At 49.8% G+C, this 13635-nt stretch overlaps 1 protein-coding gene across 1 annotated transcript in view; it reads right to left on the bottom strand.

Annotated features, from left to right (window-relative positions):
• Positions 1-13635, bottom strand: part of LOC147114025 (uncharacterized) — a 473948-nt gene that overhangs the window by 71480 nt on the left and 388833 nt on the right. The window contains exon 9 of the mRNA XM_085996182.1: positions 6466-6534. Coding sequence (XP_085852308.1) covers positions 6466-6534 — 69 coding nt within the window. The remainder of the gene's footprint in view (positions 1-6465; positions 6535-13635) is intronic.

Raw genomic sequence — 13635 nt, 5'->3', positions numbered from 1 at the left:
AGAAGAATGAGAGGGGATCTCATTGAAACTTATAAAATTCTAACAGGACTAGACAGACTAGATGCAGGAAGGATGTTCCCGATGGCGGGGGAGTCCAGAACCAGAGGTCATAGTCTAAGGTTAAGGGTAAGCCATTTAGGACTGAGAGGAGGAGGAATTTCTTCACTCAGAGAGTGGTGAACCTGTGGAATTCTCCACTACAGAAGGCAGTTGAGGCCAATTCATTAAATATATTCAAAAAGGAGTTAGATATATTTCTTAAGGCTAAAGGGATCAAGGGATATGGGGAGAAAGCAGGGACAGGGTACTGAATTTGGATGATCAGCCATGATCTCATTAAATGGCAGAACAGGCTTGAGGGGCCGAATGGCCTACTCCTGCTCCTATCTTCTATGTTTCTATGCTGCTGCTGATGATTATTATGTTTCTTTAGCTATATATTACATTTTGTTACACAGGAAAATGGAAGGCAACATATAGCAGACTGGAGGTAGATATGTGGCTTTTAGCAGTAGTGGAGAGGGTTGTGTGATTTAGCACCACTTATGGGAGATGAAAGGCTTCCGTTGCAATGGCACCCTGGTGGGGGGCAGAGATTCTGCAGTGGGGCAGTGCTGCAGTGATGATGCCTGAGGTTTGGCTACATTGTGAGTTGGAATATGAGATTTGATTTACAGGGAGGTTTATGGAGTCTGGTTATTGGAGGATGGATTGCAGAGTTTGGCAGCAGTGGGAAGGAGGAAAGAAGGCCTGGGTATAGCAGCAATGCGGAAGTCTCCTGGGATCTGGCAGCATTGGAGATTCTAGGCTGGATTTTCTCAGCCCCGAGGAGGTGGGTATGGAGGCGGGACTGCCGGGAAAGTTGCAGAATTTGGGGGCAGGTGGCAAACACGCCCCCAACCCACCTTCGTGCCCTCTTGCCAGGAGGCGGGAAGCTGTCCTGTCCCAGGTCCCGTCTCCTTGGAGGTGGGAAGGGATTAAAGCCTATTAACTGCCTGTTAATAGGTAGTTAACAGGCAGAAAATAGGATTATCCCTATTTTTCCTGCTGAAATGCAGGCTTCCCGACCTGGGGGAACCCCGCCGGGGTGTAGGAGGTCTGCGGGGATCGGAGGGGTCTGAAAGTGCGATGTAGAGGTGAGTGATGGGTGCAAGTGTGGAGTGGTAAGTATGTGAGGTGAGTGTAAAGTGTTAGAAAATGTTAACTTACCTTTGTCTCTACCTACAGCCTTCAGCCGCTGTGGAGTCGGAGTCCTGACATCTCCATTGTAGAGATCACAGACTGGCTGTTGGAACCTCCGATCCAACAGTCATCTGATTTCTACAAAGTAGAAAGGTTTGATGAGTCCTGAACACAAGGACTTATCAAACTACACAGAATGTCAGTGTTTGATAGCTTCATAGAGCTGTCAAACGATGACATTTCTTCTTTCAAAAATTCTTGACAGATGACACGTCATACGTTGACGTGCTCTGTCACTGACTTCCCCCTAATTGGTCTGCTGAGCCCGCCAGGCGGGCTTAACAAGGTCAATCAGGGGAAGATCCCTCTGGTTGCCAGAGGCTGATGGAGGCGGGACTGAAACCAGGCAAGCAGCAGTCCTGCCTCCAACACGTCTCCATTCATAAAATCCAGCCCAGAGGGTCTAGAATTTAGCAGCATCTGGGGTTCAGACACTAAGAAATGTGAGGAGAAGGGAGAGGGAAGTGGGATCCTCTGCCAGCATCAAGCCAGGAGACCAACCTTGGTTCAATGAGGAGTGTAGAAGATTGTGCCACAGGCACTAAGCATGCCTTAGAATGAAGCACCAAACTAGTTAAGCTAATACACAGCGGTACCTGAATGCTAAACAACAAAAACAGCATGCTATAGACCACCATCACTTACTGCCCTGCCATCAACATTGCAGGGGTTACCATTGACCAGAAGCTTAACTGGACCAGCAGTGTTAGCACCATGGCTACAAGAGCAAGGCTGGGTACACTATGACAAGTGGCTCCCCTCTTAACCACTCAAAGCCTTTCCATCATCTACAAGTCAGGAGTGTGATGGAATACTTACCTCTCACCTGGAAGGATGCAGCTGTAGCAACATGAAGAATCTTGGCATCATCTAGAGAAAGCAGCCTGCTTGATTGATGCCCCTGCCACTAGACGCAATATCAAGCCCCTCCACCACCGGTGCACTGTGACTTTACTATGTACTATCTGCAGGAAGCACTGCAGAAACTCACCACTATTACTTCAGCAGCTCTTCCAGTCCTGCAACCTTTAGCAGCAAGAAGAATAAGAGCAGCAAGAGCATGGGAACACCATCAGGTTCCCCATCAAGTCAAACACCATCCTGATTTGGACATGCATCGCATTCCTTCATTGTTGCTGGGTAAAAACCCTGGGATTCCCCACCGAACACTATCATGGGAGCAACATCAGCATAAGGACTGCAGTTCAAGGAGAAGGCCCACCACCACCTTCTCAGGGCATCTCGGGATGCGCAATAAATGTGACTTTGACAATGTTGCCAACTTCCCATGAATAAAAAAGGGATAACATCAGAGCCGCATATTTACAGTGACTGAATAAGCCAAATTCTATTTTTATTAAATGATATTCTGGGATATTTACTGGTGCTTTGGGGAAGTGAATTCCATGACTGTCCATAATTCTGTGAAAACTGTAAATGGAGCAGAAATTGAAGTTTAGCAGAAGTTGTAATGTAAGGATTAGGTCACTAGTGGATTCCTGGGGCTGAATTTTCCTCACCTCGGCGGGTCCGGTGTGGGTGATGTCGGTGGTGGGTCGTGGCCCCGCTGCTGGCTCCATCCCGCTCCGGAAAATGAACTTACGTTGATAGGGCTTGTTACGCCCGCCCAGTGCGTTTCCCGGGCCAATTAGAGTAGGCAGGTCTGGTGGCGTCATTCATGATGCGTCATCAGCTGGTTTCCTTAAAGGGACCATGGCCAACTTTGTTTTGACATTTGTGCTGTCAGTGTTCTACAGCATATGGAGGGAGTCAGAGCACGCAGGGAGGTCCTCTTCCCTTCCTATGGGCGGAAGAGACCTCTCCAGGAGAACAAAACAGCCTGGTTGCACATTGCACAGAAGGTCACAAGCAGGGATGTCGTCAAGAGGACCAGGCTGCAGTGGCACAAACCTTTCAATGATCTCATTAGATCACAAAACATTAGTACAAAGCCACACTCACCTTCACCCTCCTGTGCCTCTCATCACATCCCCGTCGGGGCCCTGGTGAGACCACACCTGGAGTATTGTGTACAATTTTGGTCTCCAAGGAAGGATATACTTGCCATAGAGGGAGTGCAACAAAGGTTCACCAGACTGGTTAATGGGATGGGGGGATTGTCCTATGAGGAGAGATTGAGTAGACTAGGCCTATATTCTCTGGAGTTTCGAAGAATGAGAGGGGATCTCATTGAAACATACAAAATTCTTACAGGGCTTGACAGGGTAGATGCAGGGAGGATGCTTCCCCTGGCTGGGGAGTCTAGAACCAAGGGTCACAGTCTCAGAATAAAGGGTCAGCCATTTAGGACTAAGATGAGGAGAAATTCTTCACTCAGAGGGTGGTGAATCTTTGGAATTCTCTACCCCAGAGGGCTGTGGAGGCTCAGTCGTTGAGTATATTCAAAACAAAGATCGATAGATTTTTGAATATTAAGGGAATCAAGGGATATGGGGATAGTTCAAGAAAGTGGAGATGAGATAGAACATCAGCCATGATCTTATTGAATGGCGGAGCAGGCTCGAAGGGCCAAATGGCCTACTCCTGCTCCTATTTCTTATGTTATCACTCTGCCTTCCCGACCCTACTCCTGCATATCCTTACTCACACCAACTTACCTTGCACCTCCACCCATTCCTCTCTTTCTATCTGCATTATCACATCCCCATCTCACTAGCCACCCTCACACTCACCCTCATCCTAGTCCAATCATACCAACTGACAACACTTGGGTGTTTCATCCAATGTTCATGTAAAGTTTCTGTTAATGTGCTGTCAAACATTGAAACCTTAATTTTCAACATATTCCGTTCTTGGACAGATTTGTGTGCACCTTTGGAAGTGGCTTAGTGAGACATAACGGTACACCCCACAATGGTGGTGAGTGTGAAAGAAATGGCTTGGACATTGTAGGGATGCTTTATGGTGCTGGTGTGGAGTGGTGGCAACCTGGCATATCATGTGGCAGCCAGGGTGTACAGCATCAAGTGAAGTAAATCTGGCTATGGTGAGGCCATCCCTGGCCTCCCGGGCAGCAATCTGCTCGTGTGCTGATGCCCTCTGTCCTGTGCAGCATCAGGTGATTGCGGAGAAGGTTGGTGTTGTTGTTGGTGCTGCTGGTGTGCCTGGTGCTGCTGCTGTTGGGGCTGATCATGGTGGGATTCTGAAGACCAAGGTGAGACAGTATAAAGGGCACCCATGTTGATGGAATAGATGGCAGGTGAAGTAGAGATGACAGCAGCGATCTGTCAATGGTGAGAGTTCTTCCAATGAGGTGAGAGTGGAAAGTGTGCAGAATGTGTGCTAGAAATGGACTGATAAACAGCCTGTGGCTGAGGAAAGTGATGATCTGTTATGTGGGAGCTTTTACTGTACATTTGAAGCTGTCAAGTAATCAACTCCCGCTTCAGGTTGACAGATGTGTTCCCCGAGCAGCGTGGACCCCGTGGGCGAGAAGCGAAAGTTAAAAGGAAATGTTAAAAGCTTTATTAAGGGTCTGTCAATAACCCAATAATTGATTTAATTGGGTCACCCGCCTCTGTGGGTCAGATCGGATCGGAGATCACACACGCGCCATTGGAAAAGGTGCATTGTGCTGGCTTGGCAGCGGGGTCCCGACCCGCTGTCAAAAAATTCAAATGTCCCACCCGACCCACCACCAATCCCGCCCACTGACCCCCCCAGAAAATTCAGGCCCTGGTTTCTGTCAGCAGTGAGGGGAGGGCATGCACCTGACAGCTTGGGGGGTGGAGCGGGGATGGAGGGGGTGGAGAGGGGAGGCAACACTGGGTTGAAACTTTATAAGAGATCTCTGCAAACATTGAATTTGGTGGCTGTCATTGGCTCTTGGAAGTGTATCTCTGTACCTGTCTCTTGGTTTACCTTCTGTTTCTCAGCCTCTCTGAGTGTCAGTAATTAATTGGTTTATATTTTCTAACTAGCAACACAGGTGATACGCAAGTGATAATTTGCTTGCTTTCAAAATGGAATGCATTTATTTAAATAAAAATGAATTAGGATGAGGAAAGACACTGTCTGTTTCTCTTTCTATTTGCCTCTACTTCTTTGAAAATGCTGACAGAAAAATGCAACCAAAAATCATCAAACAGGAAGGAAGGTTTGTGGACAGGAAGTGTGAGACCTACATAAATTTTTAAATAAAATATATAAATATAACATGCACACTCGGGTATTGGGTATTTATTTAAAGGAGCGGGTAAGTACTTCAACATCAAAGTACATCCTCATCAATTTAAAATTATTAAAAAATATCCTTTCATACAGCACAAGGGTATTTGCCCAACTTTATGCTTTCTGGGGGAATTCCACCTATCAGCAGTGGATATCTGAGATTCGGGCATGTACAACGAATGATTTTGCAACCATTAGTTTAAATTAAATTCATGCCTGGATTTCCAATATGTACTTCTGATGGGCTGGAAGTGCAATAATGGAAAATTACCCGCTAATCTTGTCTTTTAAATACAATTATTTCTCTTAGGTTTTTGAAGATAAAATAAGCTCATCGTGAATGAAAGCAGGTGGGCTGCAGTTTCTTGTGTGTGTGGAATACCCACAGGTACATCTGGAGTTTGTTCATGTCAAAATTCTCAGATACACAGGGAGGGGAAAGGGGATGACACAGAATAAAATGCAAGAAGTGAAGGGAAGTACAATGTGAATAGCTAAATGCTGCAATTTAAAAAATATTTTTGGAAATGCTTGAGATTTTTGAATATTGTAACTTATGCCACTGCACTGCCTTGATCGCTTGATACAGAGTTCAATATTTTAAGGCATGTATACTTATACTAGAACAGATATGTTTTTCAGAAGAAGATCATGACATAAGAAAGTAATCTGATCTGAATTGCAATTAATAAGTCAAATCTAAGGAGCAACTGGATTAAAACATTAAATATACATCTATTAAAAAACAAACAAACTCAGATTTCTAGGTGGCACCGTGACCCTGGAGCTCACAATGGCAGACACCTTAGATAGAGCTGAATGGAGGTCGGAATAATAAATTGCGTCACCATTGCATGTCTAAATAATAATAAAATCCTTGGGAGTCAGCAAAAACATTTGCTTTTCGGATATACAGTAAATCTGCAAGCCTTGTTTTAGTTTGGCATATACATTATAATGTTTTGTTATAATCTTTGTCATGTTCCTTCCAATTTTACACATTCTAAATCATGTTTACAATGAAAACACTACCTGTAGCGCCTCTTGAATTTTTCCATCGTAGTCTATAATCTCTGTTTTTCCTTGTTCACCTTTTTCACCCTTCATACAAGTTGATAATATAGAGGAAGTATTAATTAAACAGTATATGAGAAAATAGTTCAAATACTTCAGCTCAAGCATGGTCAAGGTGGCTTCTAAAGTCCCGGCACTGGTTCCCACATGTACAAACAGTGCCCTCCCATACTTCCCTCACTATGCCTAATGGCCTTTCTCCTTCCTTCATGCCAGGAATGTGTGCAGCACACTATAGTCAAAAAGTAACTTTTCACTGGTTGCTGGCACGAGATAATGTGGTCCTGCTGCTGTCTGTGCTTCATGAGAGATGTGCCTGGAGTGTCAATAGATGATGTAAATGAGCTGACCTTGTATTATCACGTAAGATAAGGCTCTCCAATCACTCCTAGTGTTTGTACCCGGGCTCTCCAATCACACCAGACTGTTTGTACCCGGGATCTCCAATCACACCTGGTGTTTGTACCCGAGCTCTCCAATCACACCAGAGTGTTTGTACCCGGGCTCTCCAATCACACCAGAGTGTTTGTACCCGGGCTCTCCAATCACAGCTAGTGTTTGTACCCGGGCTCTCCAATCACACCAGGGTGTTTGTACCGGGCTCTCCATTCACACCAGAGTGTTTGTACCCGGGCTCTCCAATCACACCAGAGTGTTTGTACCCGGGCTCTCCAATCACACCTAGTGTTTGTACCCAGGCTCTCCAATCACACCAGAATGTTTGTACCCGGGCTCTCCAATCACACCAGGGTGTTTGTACCCGAGCTCTCCAATCACACCAGAGTGTTTGTACCCGGGCTCTCAAATCACACCGAATGTTTGTACCCGGGCTCTCCAAACACACCAGGGTGTTTGTACCCGAGCTCTCCAATCACACCAGATTGTTTGTACCCGGGCTCTCCAATGACACCAGGGTGTTTGTACCCGGGTTCTCCAATCACACCAGGGTGTTTGTACCCGGGCTCTCCAATCACACCAGGGTGTTTGTACCCGGGCTCTCCAATCACACCTAGTGTTTGTAACCAGGCTCTCCAATCACACCAGAGTGTTTGTACCCGGGCTCTCCAATCACAACAGAGTGTTTCTACCCGGGCTCTCCAATCACACCAGGGTGTTTGTACCCGGGCTCTCCAATCACACCAGAGTGTTTGTACCCGGGATGTCTGATCACACCAGGGTGTTTGTACGCGGGCTCTCCAATCACACCAGAGTGTTTGTACCCGGGCTCTCCAATCACACCAGGGTGTTTGTACCCGGGCTCTCCAATCACACCAGGGTGTTTGTACCCGGGCTCTCCAATCACAGCTAGTGTTTGTACCCGGGCTCTCCAATCACACCAGGGTGTTTGTACCCGGGCTCTCCAATCACACCTAGTGTTTGTACCCAGGCTCTCCAATCACACCAAGGTGTTTGTACCCGGGCTCTCCAATCACAGCAGGGTGTTTGTACCCGAGCTCTCCAATCACACCAGAGTGTTTGTACTCGGGCTCTCCAAGCACACCAGAGTGTTTGTACCCGGGCTCTCCAATCACACCAGGGTGTTTGTACCCGGGCTCTCCAATAACACCAGGGTTTTTGTAACCGGGCTCTCCAAGCACACCAGAGTGTTTGTACCCGGGCTCTCCAATCACACCAGGGTGTTTCTACCCGGGCTCTCCAATCACACCAGGGTGTTTGTGCCCGGGCTCTCCAATCACACCAGGGTGTTTGTACCCGGGCTCTCCAATCACACCTAGTGTTTGTACCCGGGCTCTCCAATCATACCTAGTGTTTGTACCCGGGCTCTCCAAACACACCAGGGTGTTTGTACCCGGGCTCTCCAATCACTCCTAGTGTTTGTACCCGGGCGCTCCAATCACAGCTAGTGTTTGTACCCGAGCTCTCCAATCACACCAGGGTGTTTGTAACCAGGCTCTCCAATCACACCAGGGTGTTTGTACCCGGGCTCTCCAATCACACCAGGGTGTTTGTACCCGGGATCTCCAATCACAACAGGGTGTTTGTACCCGAGCTCTCCAATCACACCAGAGTGCTTGTACCCGGGCTCTCCAATCACACCAGAGTGTTTGTACCCGGGCTCTCCAATCACACCTAGTGTTTGTACCCGGGCTCTCCAATCACACCAGAGTGTTTGTACCCTGGCTCTCCAATCACACCAGGGTGTTTGTACCCGGGCTCTCCAATCACACCAGAGTGTTTGTACCCGGGATGTCTAATCACACCAGGGTGTTTGTACCCGGGCTCTCCAATCACACCAGAGTGTTTGCACCCGAGATCTCCAATCACACCAGAGTGTTTGTACCCGGGCTCTCCAATCACACCAGGGAGTTTGTACCCGGGCTCTCCAATCACACCAGGGTGTTTGTAACCGGGCTCTCCAAGCACACCAGATTGTTTGTACCCGGGCTCTCCAATCACACCTAATGTTTGTACCCGGGCTCTCCAATCACACCAGGGTGTTTGTACCCGGGCCCTCCAATCACACCAGGGTGTTTGTACCCGGGCTCTCCAATCACACCTAGTGTTTGTACCCGGGCTCTGCAATCACACCAGGGTGTTTGTACCCGGGCTCTCCAATCACACCAGGGTGTTTGTACCCGGGCTCTCGAATCACACCTAGTGTTTGTACCCGGGCTCTCCAATCACACCAGGGTGTTTGTACCCGGGCTCTCCAGTCACACCAGAGTGTTTGTACCCAGGCTCTCCAATCACACCAGGGTGTTTGTACCCGGGCTCTCCAATCACAGCAGGGTGTTTGTACCCGAGCTCTCCAATCACACCAGAGTGTTTGTACTCGGGCTCTCCAAGCACACCAGAGTGTTTGTACTCGGGCTCTCCAAGCACACCAGAGTGTTTGTACCCGGGCTCTCCAATCACACCAGGGTGTTTGTACCCGGGCTCTCCAATCACACCAGGGTGTTTGTACCCGGGCTCTCCAATCACACCAGGGTGTTTGTACCCGGGCTCTCCAATCACACCAGGGAGTTTGTACCCGGGCTCTCCAACCACACCTAGTGTTTGTACCCGGGCTCTCCAATCACACCAGGGTGTTTGTACCCGGGCTCTCCAATCACTCCAAGTGTTTGTACCCGGGCTCTCCAATCACAGCTAGTGTTTGTACCCGAGCTCTCCAATCACACCAGGGTGTTTGTAAACAGGCTCTCCAATCACACCAGGGTGTTTGTACCCGGGCTCTCCAATCACACCAGGGTGTTTGTACCCGGGCTCTCCAATCACAACAGGGTGTTTGTACCAGAGCTCTCCAATCACACCAGAGTGTTTGTACCCGGGCTCTCCAATCACACCAGGGTGTTTGTACCCGGGCTCTCCAATCACACCTAGTGTTTGTACCCGGGCTCTCCAATCACACCAGAGTGTTTGTACCCGGGCTCTCCAATCACACCAGGGTATTTGTACCCGGGCTCTCCAATCACACCAGAGTGTTTGGACCCGGGATGTCTAATCACACCAGGGTGTTTGTACCCGGGCTCTCCAATCACACCAGAGTGTTTGTACCCGGGATCTCCAATCACACCAGGGTGTTTGTACCCGGGCTCTCCAATCACACCAGGGGGTTGTAACCGGGCTCGCCAAGCACACCAGAGTGTTTGTACCCGGGCTCTCCAATCACACCTAATGTTTGTACCCGGGCACTCCAAACACACCACGGTGTTTGTACCCGAGCTCTCCAATCACACCAGATTGTTTGTACCCGGGCTCTCCAATCACACCAGGGTGTTTGTACCCGGGCTCTCCAATCACACCAGGGTGTTTGTACCCGGGCTCTCCAATCACACCTAGTGTTTGTACCCGGGCTCTCCAATCACAGCTAGTGTTTGTACCCGAGCTCTCCAATCACACCAGATTGTTTGTACCCGGGCTCTCCAAACACACCAGGAATTTTGTACCCGGGCTCTCCAATCACACCAGGGTTTTTGTACCCGGGCTCTCCAATCACACCTAGTGTTTGTACCCGGGCTCTCCAATCACACCAGAGTGTTTGTACCCGGGCTCTGCAATCACACCAAGTGTTTGTACCCGGGCTCTCCACTCGCACCAGAGTGTTTGTACCCGGGCTCTCCAATCACACCTAGTGTTTGTAACCAGGCTCTCCAATCACACCAGAGTGTTTGTACCCGGGCTCTCCAATCACACCAGAGTGTTTGTACCCGGGCTCTCCAATCACACTAGGGTGTTTGTACCCGAGCTCTCCATTCACACCAGAGTGTTTGTACCCGAGCTCTCCAATCACACCAGATTGTTTGTACCCGGGCTCTCCAATGACACCAGGGTGTTTGTACCCGGGTTCTCCAATCACACCAGGGTGTTTGTACCCGGGCTCTCCAATCACACCAGGGTGTTTGTACCCGGGCTCTCCAATCACACCTAGTGTTTGTAACCAGGCTCTCCAATCACACCAGAGTGTTTGTACCCGGGCTCTCCAATCACAACAGAGTGTTTCTACCCGGGCTCTCCAATCACACCAGGGTGTTTGTACCCGGGCTCTCCAATCACACCAGAGTGTTTGTACCCGGGATGTCTGATCACACCAGGGTGTTTGTACGCGGGCTCTCCAATCACACCAGAGTGTTTGTACCCGGGCTCTCCAATCACACCAGGGTGTTTGTACCCGGGCTCTCCAATCACACCAGGGTGTTTGTACCCGGGCTCTCCAATCACAGCTAGTGTTTGTACCCGGGCTCTCCAATCACACCAGGGTGTTTGTACCCGGGCTCTCCAATCACACCTAGTGTTTGTACCCAGGCTCTCCAATCACACCAAGGTGTTTGTACCCGGGCTCTCCAAGCACAGCAGGGTGTTTGTACCCGAGCTCTCCAATCACACCAGAGAGTTTGTACTCGGGCTCTCCAATCACACCTAGTGTTTGTACCCAGGCTCTCCAATCACACCGTGGTGTTTGTACCCGGGCTCTCCAATCACAGCAGGGTGTTTGTACCCGAGCTCTCCAATCACACCAGAGTGTTTGTACTCGGGCTCTCCAAGCACACCAGAGTGTTTGTACCCGGGCTCTCCAATCACACCAGGGTGTTTGTACCCGGGCTCTCCAATAACACCAGGGTTTTTGTAACCGGGCTCTCCAAGCACACCAGAGTGTTTGTACCCGGGCTCTCCAATCACACCAGGGTGTTTCTACCCGGGCTCTCCAATCACACCAGGGTGTTTGTGCCCGGGCTCTCCAATCACACCAGGGTGTTTGTACCCGGGCTCTCCAATCACACCTAGTGTTTGTACCCGGGCTCTCCAATCATACCTAGTGTTTGTACCCGGGCTCTCCAATCACACCAGGGTGTTTGTACACGGGCTCTCCAATCACTCCTAGTGTTTGTACCCGGGCGCTCCAATCACAGCTAGTGTTTGTACCCGAGCTCTCCAATCACACCAGGGTGTTTGTAACCAGGCTCTCCAATCACACCAGGGTGTTTGTACCCGGGCTCTCCAATCACACCAGGGTGTTTGTACCCGGGATCTCCAATCACAACAGGGTGTTTGTACCCGAGCTCTCCAATCACACCAGAGTGCTTGTACCCGGGCTCTCCAATCACACCAGAGTGTTTGTACCCGGGCTCTCCAATCACACCTAGTGTTTGTACCCGGGCTCTCCAATCACACCAGAGTGTTTGTACCCTGGCTCTCCAATCACACCAGGGTGTTTGTACCCGGGCTCTCCAATCACACCAGAGTGTTTGTACCCGGGATGTCTAATCACACCAGGGTGTTTGTACCCGGGCTCTCCAATCACACCAGAGTGTTTGCACCCGAGATCTCCAATCACACCAGAGTGTTTGTACCCGGGCTCTCCAATCACACCAGGGAGTTTGTACCCGGGCTCTCCAATCACACCAGGGTGTTTGTAACCGGGCTCTCCAAGCACACCAGATTGTTTGTACCCGGGCTCTCCAATCACACCTAATGTTTGTACCCGGGCTCTCCAATAACACCAGGGTGTTTGTACCCGGGCTCTCCAATCACAGCAGGGTGTTTGTACCCGAGCTCTCCAATCACACCAGAGTGTTTGTACTCGGGCTCTCCAAGCACACCAGAGTGTTTGTACTCGGGCTCTCCAAGCACACCAGAGTGTTTGTACCCGGGCTCTCCAATCACACCAGGGTGTTTGTACCCGGGCTCTCCAATCACACCAGGGTGTTTGTACCCGGGCTCTCCAATCACACCAGGGTGTTTGTACCCGGGCTCTCCAATCACACCAGGGAGTTTGTACCCGGGCTCTCCAATCACACCTAGTGTTTGTACCCGGGCTCTCCAATCACACCAGGGTGTTTGTACCCGGGCTCTCCAATCACTCCAAGTGTTTGTACCCGGGCTCTCCAATCACAGCTAGTGTTTGTACCCGAGCTCTCCAATCACACCAGGGTGTTTGTACCCGGGCTCTCCAATCACACCAGGGTGTTTGTACCCGGGCTCTCCAATCACAACAGGGTGTTTGTACCAGAGCTCTCCAATCACACCAGAGTGTTTGTACCCGGGCTCTCCAATCACACCAGGGTGTTTGTACCCGGGCTCTCCAATCACACCTAGTGTTTGTACCCGGGCTCTCCAATGACACCAGAGTGTTTGTACCCGGGATGTCTAATCACACCAGGGTGTTTGTACCCGGGCTCTCCAATCACACCAGAGTGTTTGTACCCGGGATCTCCAATCACACCAGGGTGTTTGTACCCGGGCTCTCCAATCACACCAGGGGGTTGTAACCGGGCTCGCCAAGCACACCAGAGTGTTTGTACCCGGGCTCTCCAATCACACCTAATGTTTGTACCCGGGCACTCCAAACACACCACGGTGTTTGTACCCGAGCTCTCCAATCACACCAGATTGTTTGTACCCGGGCTCTCCAATCACACCAGGGTGTTTGTACCCGGGCTCTCCAATTACACCAGGGTGTTTGTACCCGGGCTCGCCAATCACACCTAGTGTTTGTACCCGGGCTCTCCAATCACACCAGAGTGTTTGTACCCAGGCTCTCCAATCACACCTAGTGTTTGTACCCGGGCTCTCCAATCACACCAGGGTGTTTGTACCCGGGCTCTCCAATCACACCTAGTGTTTGTACCCGGGCTCTCCAATCACAGCTAGTGTTTGTACCCGAGCTCT

This window comes from Somniosus microcephalus, chromosome 8 (assembly GCF_052327205.1).
Source record: "Somniosus microcephalus isolate GS21.2 chromosome 8, FLI_Smic_1.0, whole genome shotgun sequence".
Classification (NCBI taxonomy): Eukaryota; Metazoa; Chordata; class Chondrichthyes; order Squaliformes; family Somniosidae; genus Somniosus; species Somniosus microcephalus.
This window is presented reverse-complemented; position numbering and strand designations above follow the sequence as displayed.